The sequence below is a fragment of the Artibeus jamaicensis genome, unplaced genomic scaffold (genome assembly GCF_021234435.1).
Source record: "Artibeus jamaicensis isolate MK-2021 breed Jamaican fruit bat unplaced genomic scaffold, CSHL_Jam_final contig_519, whole genome shotgun sequence".
NCBI lineage: Eukaryota > Metazoa > Chordata > Mammalia > Chiroptera > Phyllostomidae > Artibeus > Artibeus jamaicensis.
In genome coordinates this window covers 54,264,733-54,285,432 of record NW_026521871.1, presented here as the reverse complement: position 1 = coordinate 54,285,432, position 20,700 = coordinate 54,264,733, and the positions used below count along the sequence as shown (strand labels likewise).

The following is a 20,700-nucleotide window of genomic DNA, read 5'->3' as shown; positions in this document are numbered from 1 at the left end:
AAGCCAAAGAACTTACACTTATGACCCATGGACATGAACAGTGGTGGGGGGATTGCCTGAGCTAGTGGTGAGGGAGGGGGACAAAGGGAGAAAATCAAGACAACTGTAATAGCAAAACTAATAAAATATAATTTAAAAATATACCCACAAACTTTTTATTACATCTAAGATAATTAACCATAATTCCTTAATCAGATATTCAATCTGTGTTTAAATTTCTCCATACATCTTCCAATAAGATCCATAGGTTATATTTGGCTGCTGTATCTCTTAAGTCTCTTTCAACCTATAGGATCTTTCTCAGTATGTCTCTCCTTTTTTTTTCCTTTGAAGTTTACCTTGAGGAAGAAAATTTCTATAGATTTTTTTCATAATCTGGAGCTTGCTGATTGCATCCCATGGTGTTTGTATCAAAGTTCCTCTGTCCTGTGTTTTTCCTCTAAATTCTAATTAGTGCCAGAGCAGTAATTCTCAAAGAGAGGTTCCAGGATAAAAAACATCAGCATCAACCTGGGAAATTTGATAGAAATACAAATTCTTGCTTGGGTTCATTATAGGACTGTTGAATCAGAGACTCAAGATGGTTTTCTGCAATTTGTTTCTTAAAACAGTTCTTCAGGTGATTCTGATAGACCCTAAAGTTTGAGAACCATTGCTATACATACAGCCTTAGTCAAATTCAGGTTTGTATCCCCTTCTTCCCCCCACCAACTATTTTGTAGTTGTTGATGTGTTTCCCTTAGAAGGCATGTGCAGCTGGCCCGTCTCATTTATGAGGCTGATGATCATGTCAGTACTGCCTAGACTATGGGTCATTATTATGCATAAAATGGAATACTTCTGTAAAAAAAATTTCACTCATTAACTCTTAGGTTACCTTTAGTATAGTTTGTTCAGGAAAAGCAGGGTAAATGCTTGAGTCTTTTCCTTTAATTAACCTAGATTCAAAATAATAAGTTGGTTCTCTACCATGCTCCGAAGGTGACCAATGAAGTCTGAAAAAATATCAGTATAAACTTGAGGATCTAACTTTATCTGATTTTTTAAAAAAAGATTTTATTTATTTATTTTTAGAGAGAGGGGAAGGGAGGGAGAAAGAGAAGGAGAGAAATATCAGTGTGTGGTTGCCTCTCGTGCACCCAATACTGGGGACCTGGCCTGCAACCCAGGCATGTACCCTGACTGGGAATTGAACTGGTGACCCTTTGGTTCACAGCCCACATTTGATCTACTGAGCTACACCAGCCAGGGCTCTGATGTTTTCATCTATTGCCATTTTGCTCTTATTTGATGCTCATGTTATCTCATCTGTATAGTGGGAACCTCTTCATGTTTCCTAACATGTAACCTAACTCCCTTGAGACGTGACCTGTGGGGTTTGTTTGTTTGTTTTGTGCATTCTTGATTTCTGGTAGATTTTTCAGTACTGACTGTTATATCTTTAGTTCCAGAGTAGTTACTGGGGATTAATAATTTCTTCAAGGAGCCCTATTTCCCTTTAGGCTAAAATAGTAGGGATCACGATCTAGATGGTAGGGATGCTCATTGGTATGGAGGTTAGTCATATTTTTCATTTAAGTTCAAGACTATAATATTTTTACTCAACTTAATGTCTATCCCTTCTCTAATGCCAGAAAATCTCAGTATTTAACAATAAAATTACTCTCTTGTCCCGACCAGCGTGGCTCAGTTGGTTGAGAGTCATCCTGCAAAGCGAAAGGTTGCCAGTTTGATTCTCAGTCCCGGCACATGTCTGGGTTGGAGGATGCCCCTGGTTGGGGAGGGCGTGAGAGGCAACGGATCAATTTTCCTCGCACATCAATATTTCTCTCCCTCTCTTTCTCCCTTCCTTCCCCTCTCTCTAAAAATAAATAAATTTTTTAAAAAGTTGCTCTCTTTCTTCATCTCATAGCACACACAAACAGTCTCAGAGTCTAAGACTAACAGTATGATTTCTGAAAACTAAGATTATCTTGAGCTCTTGTTATCTTTAGGATATACCCCACTAAGATGTCCAGTCAAGTCACTTGAAATAGTTCTTTGTGTGCTTTTGCTCCCAATTTAATATATTGAATACAGTTAATTTTGCTTTATATTTGAGGGATTGCTTTTTCAAATTTAGTTGTACAATTTTGTAAAATATTGATATGGTTCCAAAGTCAAATGTATGACAAAAGGTATATTCAGAGAAGTCTGACTTCTACCATTGTAGCTGTCTTCCCTTTGCTAGTTTTCGGTTTATTTTGCTCTTTTTTCTACTTCCTTAAGTTGTACAATTAGGTTATTAATTTGAGATCTTTCTTAATGTAGGCATTTACAGCTGTAAATTCCCTCTTAGCACTGCTTTCAGAGCATTCCATACATTTTGGCATATTGTGATTTTATTTTAATTTGTCTCAAGTTATTTTCTAATTGCCCTTCTGATTTACACCTGTACATTTAAATTAATACCATTGTGGTTGATTGTTGGTAGTGATGTTTTAAAATGATTTTGTCAGCACATTTAGATATTGTATAGCAAGAGAATATACCTTGCATTATAGTTCTTAAATGTGTGACAATGTTTTTTTCCCTAGAATTTCAAGTTGTTGTTGTTGATTTCACGTCTCCCTGGTTGTTTTGGTTATGTCTCATTCTTCTTTATGCATTTGACTCCTCTTGTGTCTTTAATTGTTATAAACATACTGCTCTTATTTTGTAATAGTTCTATAATCTTGATATCTAACTCTTTGTGAGGTATCCTCTGATATCACTCTTGCTCAATTGTGTCAGTATGTGTTTTATAATTTTAGGTTGTATACTACTGTTTAGTGGGCTTTAATTATGGAAATCCATGAGACCTGCCTGCATCGAGTGCTTAAACTGGTGTACATTTCGTATCTCTACCAGAGTGACAGGCATTGTTTTTTTTTTAAGATTTTATTTATTTATCTTTAGAGGAGAAAGGAAGGAGAGGGGGAGAGAAATATCAATGTATGGTTGCTTGTCATGCATTCCCTGCTGGGAACTGGCCTGCATCCTAGGCATGTGCCCTGACTGTGAGTCGAACAGTGGTCCTTTGGTTCACAGGTCCACACTCAATCCACTGAGCTACACCAGCCAGGGCGGCATTGGAATTTCAAATGATCAAAGGAACCTCTCCCATACCCATCAAGTTAGAATGACCCATCATTTGGTATCAAGGTGCTTAGTTCCATTGCCAAAGATCTTTGCAAAAAGGGAGGGTAAAAATGGGGTCATATGACATTATGATGACTAAATATTATTTCTTCTGTCTTTTGCAGTTCCAGTTCCTAGTAGATACGACCGGAGAGTATCAGGTATGTGTTCTCTTTCAAAACATACTGCTAAAATGCTATTTTAAGATAGGATTATCTTAAATAGAAACAAACTGACCTTTTTAATAAAAAGTTAGCATTCAGATTATTAAAATTAACTGATTCCTTCATTCTGTTTCATTTTAAGTTCTGAGTATATATGTATATAGTTTTGTGTTGCCTTAGTTAATTACTATGTCATTAGTATGTTTCCATGTTTATAATCATGGCTTAAAAAAACAGCACTTAATATTACTATTTCTGGTTTTTTAGATTATGCTGCCATTAACTTCTTGCATACATTTTTGAGCCACTTAAATTACTTCCTCAGTTACGGTGTTGGGAGTGATATTCCCCCCATGAGTGAGTAAGCACCGCGTCGGCTCTTTGGCGTGTTACTTTCTGGAGACAGTCTATGGAATAGGCTGCAGGGAGGAAAGTCTCCTGCAGAGGCCTCTTCAAACGCCGTCTCCCTGCCATGTATGGTGCCTGCTCCCTTAAAGATTTTATATATTTACGGACTACTTTAGTTTAAATGTAAAATAGTACCTCAGATTGTCTTTATTTGGCATTCCATTGATAATTAATAAAAATAAGTGTTTCCAAACATGGAAAGTCTTCTTTTATTTTTTTGCATGGAACTAGTTTAGTAATATTTGACCCTTTTAACTCTTATAGTCTAGATTATCTTTTGTAAGTTTGAGTAAATTTCTGTCATGACTTTTAACCATTGAAATTTTAATGTAAAGTTTTTCATATTGGTGGTGCTATTTATTTTAATTTTGCTATTTTTTATTTACTAAAAATTTCCATTATGTAACTAGTACTTTATACACTACTTGGCACATATCAGGCACTCGGCAAATATTTATTGAATATGTACATCCTTTCCTTTTTGTTCAAGATTACCCCTAAGCTTCAGAGGTCCTCCTTTTTTATAGAGCTGATGAGTATATTTTCTAAAAGCTTTTCATGTAATTAGAATGTTTGACTTTTGGATACATCCAGAGTTTGTTTATTAAAAAAAGACTTTTATTAGCAAGTTGTAATAACGTCTGGAGTTAATTTGGTTCTGTATAGTTGGGGTGTTGTGTGTTTCAGGATTGCTGTGCAAGCTGTATGTGTCAAATTCTTTCATTTCGCCTTGTTCTGAGAACGTTTCTTACCCCTAATTTACTTTTTGTCCCTCAATCCTTTTCTTTAGGAAAATCTTATCATTCAGAAAGCCTTTTACCTAGACTGACCAGTTAACATTTTGCCACGTTTACTCTTTCTGTCATTTGCATATGTAACGTTGTACACCAAAGTCTGTTGAAAGGAGATTGAAGGATGTGTTCTTATGTATAGACTGTTATTCACAGAGAGGAAGTAGAGACTAAGGTTGGCGCAAAGACTGGTGGGTGATCATCTCCCGTTGGTCACTGTTCGTCCCTGCCTGCCTTCCCTGCCCGGTAGAAGACTAGTCGTATTCCTTGACATCTGCAGGACTGATCTGGGTAGTGGGGACTGTAGTGACGTCTCCAGAGGCACAGTGGGGCGTAGTTCGTGAATACTGCTTGGGCTGTTAGTGATTCAGTCCTTCAACTGTTGAAAACTCAGACAAGTACATGTTATTTGTCCCCTTTAAATTGTACAGTCTGTTTCTCTTTGTAGTCAGTTGTAGAATCCCTCTATCTGTATCCATTTAATTTTGATTTTTAAATATGTAAAATATTTTATATGACTTAAATGTTAAAACTGTATGAATTTTCTCAGAGAAATTTTAGTCCTTTCCCTATACCTTCTTCTTTTTGTTTCTGCCTACCCTTTGTTTCTGAGTAATTTTATTATTCAGAGAGTAATAAAATGGTTTATCCCTTTTTTTTCTTTTGGAAAAATAAACAGGTAAAAAATTGTATATACATGGAAATGTTTATGTTAATTCCATCCCTCCCCCATTTTTAGCTCTCCTACTTTCCCACGGAAGCCCTTTCTTATTGAAGAGATGGCATATCATGTGCTTTGCACCTTGCTTTTTTTCTCAGACCTCACTATCTGTTAGCCTGCGGAAATCTTCCTCATTTTTCTCAGCTGTATTATTCAAATGGATACTTAATATCATTTATAATATGTTTCCTGTCATAAACAATTGCTCATTGAATTCTTTAAAATTTCTAAATTGTGACAAAAGACAAATCCTGCAGGAAACTGGCATAAACACAGGTTACCTACAAAGGAAATCCAGACGGTTTTAGATTTATGTAATGTACCTAGAACAGAGCATGACACGAAGTATTTATTTTGTCAGAAGTTCATTCTTACTTTTAAGTCATTCATGTACGTGATGATGGTGAGTTATTTTAATTGGTTCTGTTCATAATTACTCCACATCCATGTGAATATGTTGCATATACTGTCCTTTGTGGTTCTCCACCCCCGCTTCGTGACTCAGCAGAGACAGCACCTCCCTGCTTGTCCTTGGCGCTCGAGTGGGAGTTAGTAGATGACATACATGGTGGGTCAAAAGTGTGTTTACACCCCTTGGCTGCTGTGGCTCTGTGGCTTGATCACCAGACTTTGAACCAGGGATTCACCAGTTTGATTCCCAGGCAGGAAAGTGTCCCGCAAGGGCCAGGTCCCCACTTGGGAGTGTGTGACGGACAGTCTCTCACACACTGATGTCTCTCTCTCTTTCTCCCTCCCTTCTCCTCTCTCTAAAAAATAAAAATAAATAAAAATCTGTTTAAAATATGTATATTTACAGTTGTAAGTATGCAAAACATAGTTTATTCTTATATTATTATTGATTGATTATTGTATTATTTTCCATATGAATAACTGTAAACCACTTTTGACCCATCCTATATTTTATCATCTCTCTCCTATTCAAAGCTACAAATCCCTAGAGACCTGGCTTTTCAGCACCTAACAGAATGCCTGGCATTAGTAGGTATTTAATATATTTGTTAATTGAAAGAACAGATTTAAAAAATCACTACAGCTTTAACAAAGAGTGAATAAAAGGAAATTGTGTTCACTTCCTGTTTTCCTAGTAAAAGCACACATTTGTTTTATTCATTTTTCTCTCTATTTTTTCTCTCCAAATTTAGTATGTGCTGAGGCTTATAACCCTGATGAGGAAGAGGAAGATACTGATCCAAGGGTAAGAACTACAGCAAAGGGTATTAGGTAGAATTGTTTTATAACCCACTTACTCCCCTATTCCTCTACATACCAGATCAAATCATGCTGATAATTAAATACAAATTAAAATCTCAAGAAGATGCCATTTCTTTATCTAGCTGATTGACAAATGTTAAGAAGAATTATATACCTGAAACTAATACAAAATAATATTGAATGTAAACTGAAGTTGAAAAATAAGCCCTGGCTGGTGCGGCTCAGTGGACTGAATGCTGGCCTGTGAACAAGAGGGTCGCTGGTTCAGTTCCCACTCCAGGCATATGCCTGGGTTGAGGGCCAGGTCCCCAGTGGGGGAAGGGGCATGCAAGAGGCAACCAGTCAGTATTTCTCATCAATGGTTCTCTCCCTCTATTCTCCATCCCTCCCCTAAAAATAAATAAATGAAATCTTTACAGAAATAAAAATAGCCCTGACTGGGGTAGCTCAGTGGATTGAGTTCAGGCTGTGAACCCAAGGGTTGCCAGTTCATTTCCCAGTCAGGGCACATGCCTGCGTTGTGAGCTAGGTTCCCAGTATGGGGCACATGAGAGGCAACCACACGTTGATATTTCTCTCCCTCTCTTTCTCCTTCTCCTTTGTTCTCTCTAAAAATGAATAAATAAAATCTTTTCTTAAAAGTTTATTTATAAAAAATATGTATAACATTCTTAAAAAGAAGTCCTAGCAGCCCTGGCTGGTGTAGCTCAGTGGATTGAGCGCGGGCCTGCAAACCAGACGATCTCGGTTCGATTCCCAGTCAGGGCACATGCCTGGGCTGCAGGCCAGTTCCCTGCAGGCTGGTTCCGGCAGGGGATCCACGATATGCAACCATACATTGATGTTTCTCTCCCTCTCTCCTTCCCTTCCCCTCTAAAGATAAATAAATAAATAAATCTAAAAAAAATAAATAAAAATAAAAAGAAGTCCTAGCTATACCTATCAAAGCCTAAAGCTTAGTCAGGACAGCTGGCCCAGCAGTTACCTGCAGGAGAATTCATTCCTTCACAGTTGGATCTATTGGTGTAATTATTTCTGGAAGGCTGTGTCTCAGAGGTTAACAGTGACTATGGCCAGACTGTGGTTGATTTTGGGGAGCTTTTTGAAAAACTTAGGTTTTAAAATTCTTGTACAGTTAAAAAATTACTTCTATAAAAGCCAATGTGAAGCATCATTGTTAAAAGATTGATGTTACAAAAGAAACTTTGATGATCTTTCAAGTATGCCTTAAAATGAATAGCCTGTTAAAGATTTCTGAAGTATTCTAATAATACAATGCTACCATTGTGTGGATATAATAGACATGGAGATTTTTAAAATATTTTTATTCTGGATATTGTAAAATTCCTGATGACTTTTAAAAGTTAAATTGATTTTTTCACTAACTTTATTCAAAATGCTTCACACTTTGATATGTTATTTATGGTTGGATTACATGATGTAGCTTTCTTTTCAGGATGAAGACAGTACTTAGGAAAGAGCTTGATGGGTCTCTCAATTATAAATAACAGCAGTACTAGTGAGAATTATTTTTTAGTTCAATAAATGTTTGTTGAATATAGTTTTAAGCATCTGCTTAATGTCAGGTACTGTTTTAAACACCGCGTATATTAACTTATTTAATCTTTATGACAACTCTAATTTTATTTATTTTTTAATACTTTTAAAAAATATTTTTATTTATTTTTAGACAGAGAGAAAGAGGGAGAGAAACGTCATCAATCAGTTGCCTCCGCACACCCCCAACTGGGGGCCTGGCCCACAACACAGGCCTGTGCCCTGACCGGTAACCGAACCAGCGACCTTTAGGTTTGCAGGCTGGTGCTCAGTCAGCTGAGCCACACCAGCCAGGGCACATCTCTAATTTTATAGATACCATTACTACTACTGCTGCTAATAATAATAATGATTACTGTTATTTGTTGATGTTTGAGTTCTAGCTTGTGTAGCCATTGTTTATTTTCCATGATTGCTTAGATTTCAACAGACAACTCAAACTTAACATGAATTCCTGATTATCTCTCCTTTTAAACATTCTTTTTACCGTAGTCTTCTCTAGCTCAATTCATGGCAGTACCATCCTTCTAGTTGCTCAGGCCAAAAACTTTAGGGTCACCCTCCGTTCCTCTCATTTTTGCATACCCATATTTAATTTTTCAGCAGATTTGTTGAGCTCAGTCTTTAAAACATAGCCAGAATTCCACTAATTCTCAACACCTGCGTTGCTACCACTGTGTTCCTAACTGTCACCATCTGGCAACGACAGTAGCTTCCTGGCTTTCACCCTTTCTTCTCAAGGCTGTTCTCGACTCAGCAGCTAGTATGAGCCTTTAAAAACATTGAATCTCTTCCTTTCCTCAGTCACAATCCTTACATTGCCCTTATGTCACTGGAGAAAAGTTCCAGTTCTGCGACCCACAATGCCCTCTGTATTTGGGCATCACACACGCCCAGCCCCCCAACCTGCTCTCTTCCCAGTTTTCCCGTCACTCTGCATTAGTCGAATCTGTCTCCTGGATATTTTGCAAACATGCTATTTACCTACCATAAGGTCTTGTTTTTACTTGCTGTTCCCTTAGCTTAAAGTGCTCTTTCCACAGAGATGGCCAACATGACTCCCTCCCTCAGGTTGTCCCCACTTCCTGGAGGTCTTTACACAAATGTCATCTTCTCAGTGAGGTCCCATCTGGACACACACACACAGACACCCTTCCCTAACTTATTTTCCTGCAGAGCCTTATAACTCTTCAACATATTTTTATGTATTTATTGAATACAAGAGCAGGTGTGTTTGTCTATATGTTCACTACTGTGTCCCCAGAGGTAGGACAGTGCCTGGCACCTAGCAGATACCTAATATTTGTCAAGTGAACAAATCTAGGGCCCTCTGCTTTGCAAATGAGGACTCTGAGGCTCTGGGCAGGGGAGGGCAGCTAACTTGCTGGCAGCCACACAGTCGGTGCCTTTCAGTCCCCAGGGTGGGTGCTCTTCATCCCCATGATGTTACCCTTCACAATCAGGGCACTGCTTGGAATTTATACACATTTGAAATTATAGTAAACACACTCTTAATTTTTCCCACTTTTTAGGAGAGGGACGTATACCAATTTGTACGTAAAGTAAGCTTTTAAAATGGAATTTAAAATGTCCTTGGTTTTATTTGTGTTGCCAGGTGATTCATCCTAAAACTGATGAACAGAGATGCAGACTTCAGGAAGCTTGCAAAGATATTCTCCTTTTCAAAAATCTTGATCAGGTAACATTGATTTTTAAAATATTTTTGTCCCTTTATTTTGCTTCTCTAACTTGTTTCCTGAGCCTACACAGCCCAGCTGGCTCTCTTCTCCCTATGTAATTTTCTAGCTAAATTGTCTCTTACAATTTGAAAAAATAAAATGGCTTTACTTTTAGCTTTTTTCCTTTGTCATTTAAACAGTTCTAGTGTTTAACCACAGCCATGTGAGGCATAAAACTTGAGACTTGCCTTCCTTGCAGATGTTTGCATTGTGTTTTGAGCTTTTCAGGTGACTTTAGTTTTTTGTAGAGCTCCTTTGACACTTCTCCCAGACAGTGCCTTTTGACGGCCGTGCGCTTTGGTCACGTAAAAAGAGAATGCTCAGGTTCGTGTGACCCTGGCTTAGTTTGAAGGGTCTGAATTCATGCTGCAGAATAATTTCTCCAAAGATGCCAGTGTGGAGTTCTCTTCATCTGCATCTGGAAGTGTGTGACTGCTTCTCAGACCTGAGGGTATGGGGCACCTCTTGGGATAACTTCCCATTGAAAACCTCTGGCATGTGGGACACACACGGAGTGTTGTGGGTACAGGGCCCGGCAGAGGGATCTCTGCATAAGCTTGTTTTCCCTCCTTCAGGGAAGACAGAGAGCAGGGGCTACCTCCCAAAGACAATCTTCAGATTTCCTCTGTCTTTTCTACTTTGAGGGGCCACATGCTAAAGCCACATGAATGGCTGAGATGCTGGACCTACTGGGGAACCCCCAAATGTACAGAGATAGGAAGGCTGGGATTAGAATTCTATTACTACTCAGCTCCTGCAGATAAGTCTTCTGAAGATATTCCCACAAGCCCTCCCTGGGAATCTGGCTGGCCATACATGAATCTGTGATGTAACAGTCAAGGGGACCAGCCATCTCTGGTAAACCAGTCTATTTGCTAGCTCTGTGGTTTTAGGAATGCCCAGAACATTAGCCAGAGTTTTATCAGACTCAGGCTGAATAAAACAAAACAAGGACCATGAGCTCAAGGAAAGGCTGGTTGTGAGAAGTACTTGGTCTGTCAGTTGTTTTCTCTAGACGACCTATCTGTAGCAACGGAAAGGGGAGTTGCTTCTTTATCTACTGTGAATAAAACCTCTTGTAAACGTAATACCATTAGATGTTCTAAGGGAAGTTGCTATGTCAATTTAATAAAGAGTTTTGTTAGTTTTGGAGAATACCATTTTAGCTTGAAAAATGGTAAATGAATTTTTGGATTTATCAGTAATTATCTTTTTCTAACATTTTATCATGAAAATATTCAAATACAACAAAGTTTAAAGAATTTTATGGAACAAGCATTTATTCACTACTCTGATTAACATTTACTATGCTTGCTGTGTTACATCTATCTACCCATCCCTCAGCAAAGGGATCTGCAAGCTTTTTCTTAAAGAACCAGATAGTGAACATTCCACCACAGTTACTCAACTTTGTTATTATTGCAGGAAAGCAGCCATCGACAATACATAAATGAAGGGTGTGGCTGTGCTGCAGTAAAACCTTATTTAGAAAAATGGGCAGCTATTTGTCGGCTTCTGTATTAACCCATCTTATTTTAGGCAGTACATTTCACAGGTAATTGCAGGCATCAGTATTCTTGCCCTTAAATACTTTGGCATGCATGTCATGAACTAGTGCTTAATACTTGCTTATAATTTTTTAATGTTTTAAGTGTACATTCACAGAAGTTTGACCAAATCATACACTTAGGTAACCAAACCCCTACTAAGATATAGTCACCCTGGTAGGTGTGGCTCAGGGATGGAGCATCATCCTGTAAACTGAAAGGTGGCCAGTTCGATTCCCAGTTAGAGCATAGACCTGGGTTGCAGGCTGGGTCCCTAGGCGGGGGCCTTTGAGAGGCAACTGACAGATGTATCTCTCCAACGTCTCTCTCTTTCTCACTTCCTTCCTCTCTCTCTAAAAGTAAATAAGTAAAATATTTTTAAAAAAATAAAATTTTAAATAAATCTTTAAAAAAAGATATAGAACATTGCCACCACTCCAGAAAATTCCCTCATGCACCTTCATGATCATTTCTTGCCCCTCTGTGGGGACGATGCTCTAACAAACTGAGCTTACCTGGCCAGGGGTATTTTGGACTAGTTTTAAGCTCACAAAAAAAGTTGCAAAAATAGCACAGAGACCTAATATATTCCTCAACCAGTTCTTCCAATATTAGCATCTTATATATACCACAGTACAATTATCAAAACCAGGAAATTAATGTTGTTACAATACTGTTGAAACTACAGACCTTCAGTACCTCTTCCAAATTTCACTTCTTTTCTCACTAATGTTTTATTTTGTTTTGTTCTGTTTTCTGGATGAGGATCTAATCCAGAATCTCACATAGCATTTAGTTATTATTTATTCTTAGTCTACACCAATCTGTGACAGGTGTCAGTTCTTTCTAAGTCGTTCATGATGTTGGCACTTTGAAGAGTACTTCTTAATTATCTCATAGAACGTACCTCAGTTTGAATTAGTCTGATACTTCCTCATGATTGGGAAACAGTTACACATTTTTGGCCAGAAATCATATTGTGTCCTTCTCAGAGAATCATATTTTAAGAGGTCCATGAAATCAGTATGTCTCATTGCTGGTAATGGTAGTTCTTTCCTTTTTATTGCCGAGTAGCATTCCGTTGCATAAAAATGCCAGTTTGCTCATCCATTTTTCTGTTGATGGCTGCCCAACCTGGTTCTCATTTTTCAGCTCTTGCAAATAATGCTATGGACATTTTGTACAAGTCTTTCTGTGAACTTTTTCCCACATTTCTCTTCAGTAAGTTACCTCAGGGCAAAATTGCTGAATCGTAGGATAGGGATTTATTTGATTTTATAAAAATAGGTCTTTTTGAAAGCAGTTTTATCATTTTGCATTCCTTCCAACAATATGTGAGATTCGTAGTTGCTCCTTATCCTTACCAACATTTAATATTGTCTATCTTTCTAAATTTTAGCCATTCTGGTGAATGTATTTATCTCAATTTTTAAAAATTTAAAAGTTTCTGTCTTTAAATTTTCAAACTTTCAGAAAGTCAAAAGCATAGTACCATGAACAGCCATACATACACATTTTACCTAGACTGACAGTTAACATTTTCTACATTTACTGTTTCTCTCATATGCATGTGTGTACATGCCTTATATACTTATATATGCAATAAGTACATATAAACTGCTTTTTCCTAAAGATGTATTCCTATATTAATACAGTACTAATACTAAACTCAAGAAATTTAATATTGGTGTGATAATATTACCTAACATACAGTCCATGTTCAGATTTTCCCAGTGAAGTTTTCGGTATCTTTTTGGTGTTTGTTTTTCAAATCCTGAATCCCATGTTGCTTTTGGTCGTCACGGTGTCTTTCAGTCCCCTCTAACCTAGAATGCTCCCCCAGCACCTTACTCTATATCTCAAGACACTGGTGTTTTTAAAGAGTCCAGGGCAGAAGAAGAGTTACCCAGAACAATAGGCTGCCAATGTACGGCCCCCAGGCCAGACACAGCCAGGTAGAGATGTGTGTGTTTGGTCTGTACTGTACATGAAAATCTGAATTTGTTACCAGTACAAGTCATTCATTGCCTAACAACAGGGATACCTTCTGAGAAATGTATCGTTAGGCTATTTCGTCACCATGTGAACATCAGAGCACCCTTACATAAACGTGGTACAGCCCACTGCACACCTAACGCATATGTGTAGCCTGTTGCTCCTAGCACAAGCCTATACAGTGTGTTACGGTGCTGAGTACTTTAAGCAATTGTAAACAATGGTAAGTTTTGTGTATCTAAACATACCCAACAGGAGATTAAATCAAGCACAATAGAAAAGCGATGCAATCAAGAGATGCCATAAACACGAGATGTATGAGGCTGCTGCTGACTGACACAGCATATTGTGTTACAACAAACATTTTTTTTAATAAATGAAAGGAGTACACTCTAGTGATAAAAAGCGTAGTATAGTACATACATAAACGAGTTGCATAGTCATTTATCATCATCAAGTATTACATCCTGTACAGATTGTATGTGCAACACAGCTGACGGTTGGTTTGTTTACACCACCATCCCCACAGACGTCACCATAAACGTGTAACGTGTTGTGCCGCGATGTTAAGGTGGCTACGGCCTCACTAGGCAATAGGAACTTTTTAGCTCCACTGTAGTCTTACTGGGCCACCGTCATGTATTCCGGCTGTCACTGACCAAAACGTTGTTATGCAGCGCATGACTGTTTAAACGCGAGGTGGCAACGCTGGGCTAACATTCCACACTAATGTGGATGGCGTATGAGTAGTGAGCCTTTTTATATTTGTCAGCTTCTACAGTATTCAACATACATGCAACTGTAGAACGAAAGTGATGCTTTTTGGTGATACTCAGTTATTTTAGGTAGCATAGTCACACTGACAGAACACTAAATCACATGAAATTATCCTCCAAAGAAAAGGTCTTTCTTTGAGTTGAAGCTGGGTTTTTTTTTTTTTCAAGATTTTTTAAAATTTATTTTTAGAGAGGGGAAGGGAGGGAGAGAGTAAGGGAGGGAAATAGCAATGTGTGGTTGCCTCTTGAGTGCCCCCTACTGGGGACCTAGCCTGCAACCCAGGTTTGCGTCCTGACTGGGAATCAAACCAGTAACCCCTTCTTGGTTCACAGGTGGCACTCAGTCCACTGAGCCACACCAGCCAGGGCTGAAGCTGGTATTCTTTACTGAGCTCTAATGGTCACTGATCTCCCTGCCCGACAGAGGCCCTGGTCTGAGACCAATGTTTTGTTAGAATTGAATAGCATTGTTTTGTTTTCATTATACTTATTGACACAGTTACCTTCTGGCTATGGCGGGTAATGTTGGTGAGTAAGCAATTGTACATTTTTGTATAGAAATGACTGAAGCAGTATTAGCTGTCTGATAATAGATCTCATTTACTGAGTACCTGTTATGTAATACTTTCCTCAATATTTATTAAGCCCTTTTATACATATGAAAAGAAGTGAGAGAGGTAGTGAAGTGAGAAAAGAAGTGATGTGCTTGGCTAGTTAGACAGTTGAACTGCCCCAAAAGATAAGCTCCAATGCTATCCCAGCCCCTTAGATCTGATAATCCTGTTAAATTAAAACCAACAGGAAGGTGACATCATATGGTTTTACACATGACACAGTGGAACATCAGGGCCAGTGGCAGGCACATGGGTTGGTTGAGAGAATGGGCACCATGATTTAGATGTCTATGTTTGCTTAAATAATGGAACACTTTTTCAAAACTGTGCTGCCTCAGAAAAACTCAGCGCCTCAGCTGTGCATGCGGAGGTGCAAAGCTGGATTGTTACAGGAAAGCACTTGTTTCAGTCCTAAGTTTCTGCTTGGTTATGGGGAATAATCTGAGTTGGGGCTTCCACTGTGTAGTCACAAACTGAGATAAGCATAGTCATTTTTTTCCCCAGCAGATGTGAAGGCCATCTTTTCTCCTTGTGTTTACTCTGCAGGAACAGCTTTCTCAAGTCCTCGATGCTATGTTTGAAAGGGCAGTCAAGGTGGATGAGCATGTTATTGACCAAGGAGATGATGGAGACAACTTTTATGTCATCGAACGGTAGGAGATGGAGCTCTGCAGTTGTACAGACACACTGAACTATGACTCATGTTTAGGACAAGTGCTTGACGCTACACTTTGTTCAGTCCCAAGATGACATAGGCAGACGAACAAGCTTCGCAGAGCTTCCCCATCTCCTTCCACTGCCTGCCCCTTTCTACTGTGGTCCTGAGTCCTCAGTACTCCCCACACTTGGGTTGCCACTATCTCCAGTGGAAAGGCTCCTTTACAGTTAGGCAAGATGTGCTTTATAAAGCTGTTGTCAGTGTTCAGGGGAATTGATTGCTAAAGAATAGCTGTGATTCTGTTATCATCCGAATCTTTCGATCCCAGCCTCATTTTACATGGGAAGACACTGCCTCAACCTCTGCCTCTGTTCCAGGCATAAGCCACATTGGAAAATACGAACTAGGTGGGTTTGACCTGCTCGCCTTAGTGCGCCCTGACATCGGGAGCCGTCAGTACCCTCCGGGGCCTCCTCTGAGCCCTGCGGAAAGGGGTGCCTCCCAGAGTTTAGGATCAGTACGATGTGGCCTTACCCAATAACGTCCATATTTATTTTTAATTTTTTTAAGGTTAACTACTTTTTATTGTTGAATTATATCGCCAAATCTACATCTACAAGTTTAATCAGGAAAAAGTGCTTTGCATTTACGTCAAGGAAATTTTTTCTTTTGAAGTAATTTCAGAGTTACAGAAATGTTACACAGATAATACAAAAAAAATTCTCATAAACCTAGTTCCCCAGGTTAGTGTTTGACTGCGTTGCTTTATTGTTTGGGAGTAAGTTGCAGTTACAATGCCCTTTTACCACCAAATACTTCAGTGTATATTTCCTAAAAATAGGACATTCTTTTACATAAGCACAGAACAATTTTAAAAATCAGAAGTTAACATTTATACAGTACTGTCATCTCCTCTACAGACTTATTCAAATTTTTCCAATTGCTTCCCTAATTTTCAAGATTCTTTTCATCTCTGCCAAGTAGCTATAACAGATTCATGTGGTTCCCTTTCTCGTCAGGCCTTTGTTCAGATTCTTGCACAGAAAATGTTCTCACTCCTTGAGTAACCTTTGGACTCTTGATGTCTGTGACAGTGTTACAGCTAGAAGAGATGTTTTATTTAAGGAGTAAAGATAGTACAAATAATAATCTTCTAAGCTACATTCCCACACCCAGTAGCCGCCTTTCCCCCTTGCTCTGAATGTGCTCGCCCCCCAACTCAGGAATCCCAGTGGGCCTGCAGTTTGGGAACTGAGCATCCACCTGCACACATCTGTGCTTAGAGGTCGAAGTGCCTGTCTGCAGAGGGGATGATTTGTTACATGTGCAAATGAGAGGGATTAGCTTTTGTACACTGCGAAAGTAATTATTGACACATTGGAAAGACTATCATTTAAGAAAAAAGATATGGTTCTTGACCTCAAAAAATTCATCTGTTGGAGAGACAGATCCTTAAATAGATAATTATTACTTATCCATTTAAGTAATCCAATAACTATAATTATTAATCATAAATGGATGTGGTGGGAACAACGATGATAAAAATATGTTCTGTTATTTGGAAGAGGACTTGAGTGGGAGAGGTTAAGAAAGACTGCTCTGCAGCTGACCTTTGACCTGAAATGGCTCATGTCATTCCCCAAATTCAGTAACTAGTGTCTCCTGGAGGACTGACTCTGAGTTCCGTTATCCAGTCATGGCCTCATTACTTTTGCCCTGTCTACAAGGTCTAGTGCAGGTCCGCTTCCTGTTGAGTGGTGAGCTCTTTTAGGAACAGAGTTGGTGCCATATAGCCTGATACTTTAGAGACTGATTTTAATTACTGCTTCCTGTATAACATACCGTACTTAGTGATTTTATCAGGCAAGCAGAGGCTCTTAATAGGAAATTTAGAGAATTAAAATAAAAACAGGAGTTCTGGCTGGTGCAGCTCAGTGGCTTGAGCTGATTCCTGTGAACTGAAAGGTCACCAGTTTGATTCCCACTCAGGGCACATGCCTGGGTTTCAAGCCAGGTCCCCAGTTGGGGGCGTGTGAGAGGCAACTGACTGATGTTTTGTCTCCTTTTCTCCCTCCCTTCCCCTTTCTAAAAATAAATAAGTAAAATCTTTTTTTATATAGATTTTTTAAAAATTTGTTTATCTGTAGAGGGGAAGGGAAGGAGAGAGGGAGAGAAACATCAATGTATGGTTGCTTTCATGCGTCCCCTGCTGGGAAACTGGCCTGCAAGGAACCAGCCTGCAACCTGGCATGTGCCCTGACTGGGAATTGAACCGCAATTGTCTGGTTTGAAGGCCTGTGCTCAATCCACTGAGCTACACCAGCCAGGGCTATAAAATCTTTTTTAAAAAAAAAGAAAACTGGAAAGATAAGTGATCTGACCATAATTTTATTACCAGAGTATATCCATTTCTCCCCCCTATGTTTTACTGTTGAGGTTAAATCTGTTACCCCAAATTTGGTCCAGATGCTTTGACTGATGATACCACACACACTAGGGGAATAAAAAGGTTTCTCACTCACATAATGACGCTTTTTAGGGAGAGCAAGTCAAGCTCCCAGTAAGTCCAAAAATGACGGTAGGGAGGGGCGACTGACCTGGAACTTCACGGTGTTTCGAAAGCTGGACTGGGGTGTGGGGACTCTTATGTATGGGCTGGCACTTGTGTTGTCTGAATATCCCATCAGCACCATCAGAGGGAGCAAGAGGCTTGCTTATCAGCTTTCCTAGACGGGAGTTGGAAGAGGAAGGTGGACTGACATGGTAGGGCTTGAAAGCTGTTACAGTCAAACATCAACAACGGAGTTGACTGTTTATTACATTTACACGTATGTACTTTTTTATGTTGTATCATACATTGTTGTGTGGCCTGATTTCAAAATCCATTTTAAGTAGATTGCCATGGGACGCAGCATTTTCTGTCTTCTTTATATTGACTGTATAATGTGGATACAGATATGCATTTGACCTATCTCTTCTTGTTAGATTAAATTGTAATCTTTGCTCTTATAAATATTACTCGGTGAGCATCCATGTAGTTAAATCACTTTCAGTATCTTTGATTATCTCCTTTAGAATGCCAATTAGAAATGAAATTGCCGTGTCAGAGGGTCTCTTTAAGGAAGTTGCTGTGTGTTCATTATCTTGGAGAAGCTTGGAAACATTTACATTTGCCTCGAGTGGTATATGGAGAGTTGCCTATTTCTCCAGCTGCTTGTCAGTTCTGAATATCATTATCAGTCAACAGGCAGAAATGTTATTTTTTTATTTTAATCAAGTCTACATCTTAGTTTTCAACAGACTACAAAACAAAACTCTACATTCATTTAAATAACTGCAGGAAAAGCATTTGACAAAATTCAACACCTTTTCTTCATAAAAACTCTCCACAAAATAGGAACAGAAGGGACTTTTCTCCAAACTAATTAAAGGCATTTTTAAAAACCTACAGCTAACATCATACTTATGGTGAAAAATTAAATGTTTTCCCTTTAAGATCAGGAACAAGACAAGGATGTCTGCTCTCACTACTTCTATTTAATATTGTATGTAGGTTCCTAGCCAGTGCAGTAAGGCAAAGAAGGAAAAGGAAAGGAAGAAGGGAAGGTGGGCAGGAGGGATATAGATTGGAAAGTAAGAAGTAAAACTCTCTCTACAGATGACATGACCCTCTAGAGCAGGCATGTCACGTTCATTTTCACCAAGGGCCACATCAGCCTCAAGGTTGCCTTCAAAGGCCAAATGTAATTTCAACTCCTTAACAGTTAAGGAATAGTTACATTTATACAGTCCTAAAATTATTTCAGCCCTTTGAAGGCAACCACAAGGCTGATGTGGCCCCCGGTGAAAATGAGTTTGACACCCCTGCTTTAGAACATCCTAACAGTGCTAAAAAAGGCTACTAGAACTAATCATTGGGTTTGTCAGTGTCACAGAATACAAAGTCCAAATCCATATATCTTTTGGGCATACCCTATAACAGTGTTTTCTGTCTTGTATACTTTCTATTTATATACCACCTGCCAGTTCTTAACTTTATTGTTGGAATTAATAAATGAAATTGTTTTTCATTACACTTCCAGGGGAACGTATGATATTTTAGTAACAAAAGATAATCAGACTCGCTCTGTTGGTCAGTACGACAACCGAGGAAGTTTTGGAGAACTGGCTCTGATGTACAACACCCCGAGAGCTGCTACCATTATTGCCACTTCAGAAGGCTCCCTCTGGGGACTGGTGAGTTGGGGACTGGTTCCCTCGCATGGCACAGTATTCATTCCCTTTACTCCTGAGTCTCCGTCCTCCGGCGGTTGATTACCACTATATTTTATAGACAGTTATTTGAATGACATGGTGGAAGGCCCTGGCTGGTGTGGCTCAGTGGGTTGGGCACCATCCCACAAATGGAAAGATCACTGGATCCATTCCCGACAGGGCACTTGCCTGGGTTACAGGGCCAGGTGCCTGGTCAGGGACATGCGAGAGACGACCGATGGACGTTTATCTCTCACATCGGTGTTTCCTTCCCTCTCTTTCTCTCTTCCCTTCTCTCTAATAATAAATAAATTAAATCTTTAAATAAATAAATAAGATGATTTGTGAGTACCATTTATTCTAAATTACAGGACAACTGGGTCTTGTGACCCTGCAGTCATGTCAGCTCTTACTACATTTTCTGTTTGATGTTTTTATGAGACAAATGGGTGGCAGGGGGCGGGTAATGCTCCATATAAGAGAGAGCCTAGAAAAATAAGTCATTGAGCCCTGGCTGGTGTGGCTCAGTGGATTGAGTGCTGGACTATGAACCAAAGGGTCCATGGTTCGATTCCCAGTCAGGGCCCATGCCTGGGTTGCAGGCCAGGTGCTCAGGGGAGCAAGGGGGAGGCAACCACACATTGATGTTTCTCTCCCTCTCTTTCTCTCTCCCTTCCCCTCTGTCTAAAAACAAATAAATAAAGTCTAAAAAAATAAAATCTTATACATCTTTTTAAAAAACCTTATGCTTGATCATTCCAACCTACTGTGAAATCTCCCTCCTTGGAATTCTTGTGGCACTTAATCTGTCTCTGTAGTTCATCTAGTACCTTTCAGATGCCATCTTGAATTGTAAATGTTTTAATCTCCATATACTTTGTATTGTCTCCTCATTGAGATTGTGAAGCCCTTGAGGGCAAAAAGACATCTGATTGTTTTATGTCCTTTTTCTGAGGGTGCGTGTTTTCACACTGAACAGTGATTGACTGTAAGCTCACAAATGTTTAATTGGAAGCTTTTCATTTTATATTCTATTTATGGCCCCTAAGTGGCACTCACTGTGTACTACTTAGCAAGCAGCAAT

General features: G+C 39.1%; 1 protein-coding gene across 1 annotated transcript in view; it reads left to right on the top strand.

Annotated features, from left to right (window-relative positions):
• The window catches only part of PRKAR2A (protein kinase cAMP-dependent type II regulatory subunit alpha), a 47,952-nt gene that overhangs the window by 13,536 nt on the left and 13,716 nt on the right, over nucleotides 1-20,700 (top strand). The window contains exons 2-6 of the mRNA XM_037128429.2: nucleotides 3,285-3,320; nucleotides 6,407-6,459; nucleotides 9,649-9,732; nucleotides 15,251-15,357; nucleotides 19,445-19,598. Of these exons, the coding sequence (XP_036984324.2) occupies nucleotides 3,285-3,320; nucleotides 6,407-6,459; nucleotides 9,649-9,732; nucleotides 15,251-15,357; nucleotides 19,445-19,598 (434 nt within the window). The remainder of the gene's footprint in view (nucleotides 1-3,284; nucleotides 3,321-6,406; nucleotides 6,460-9,648; nucleotides 9,733-15,250; nucleotides 15,358-19,444; nucleotides 19,599-20,700) is intronic.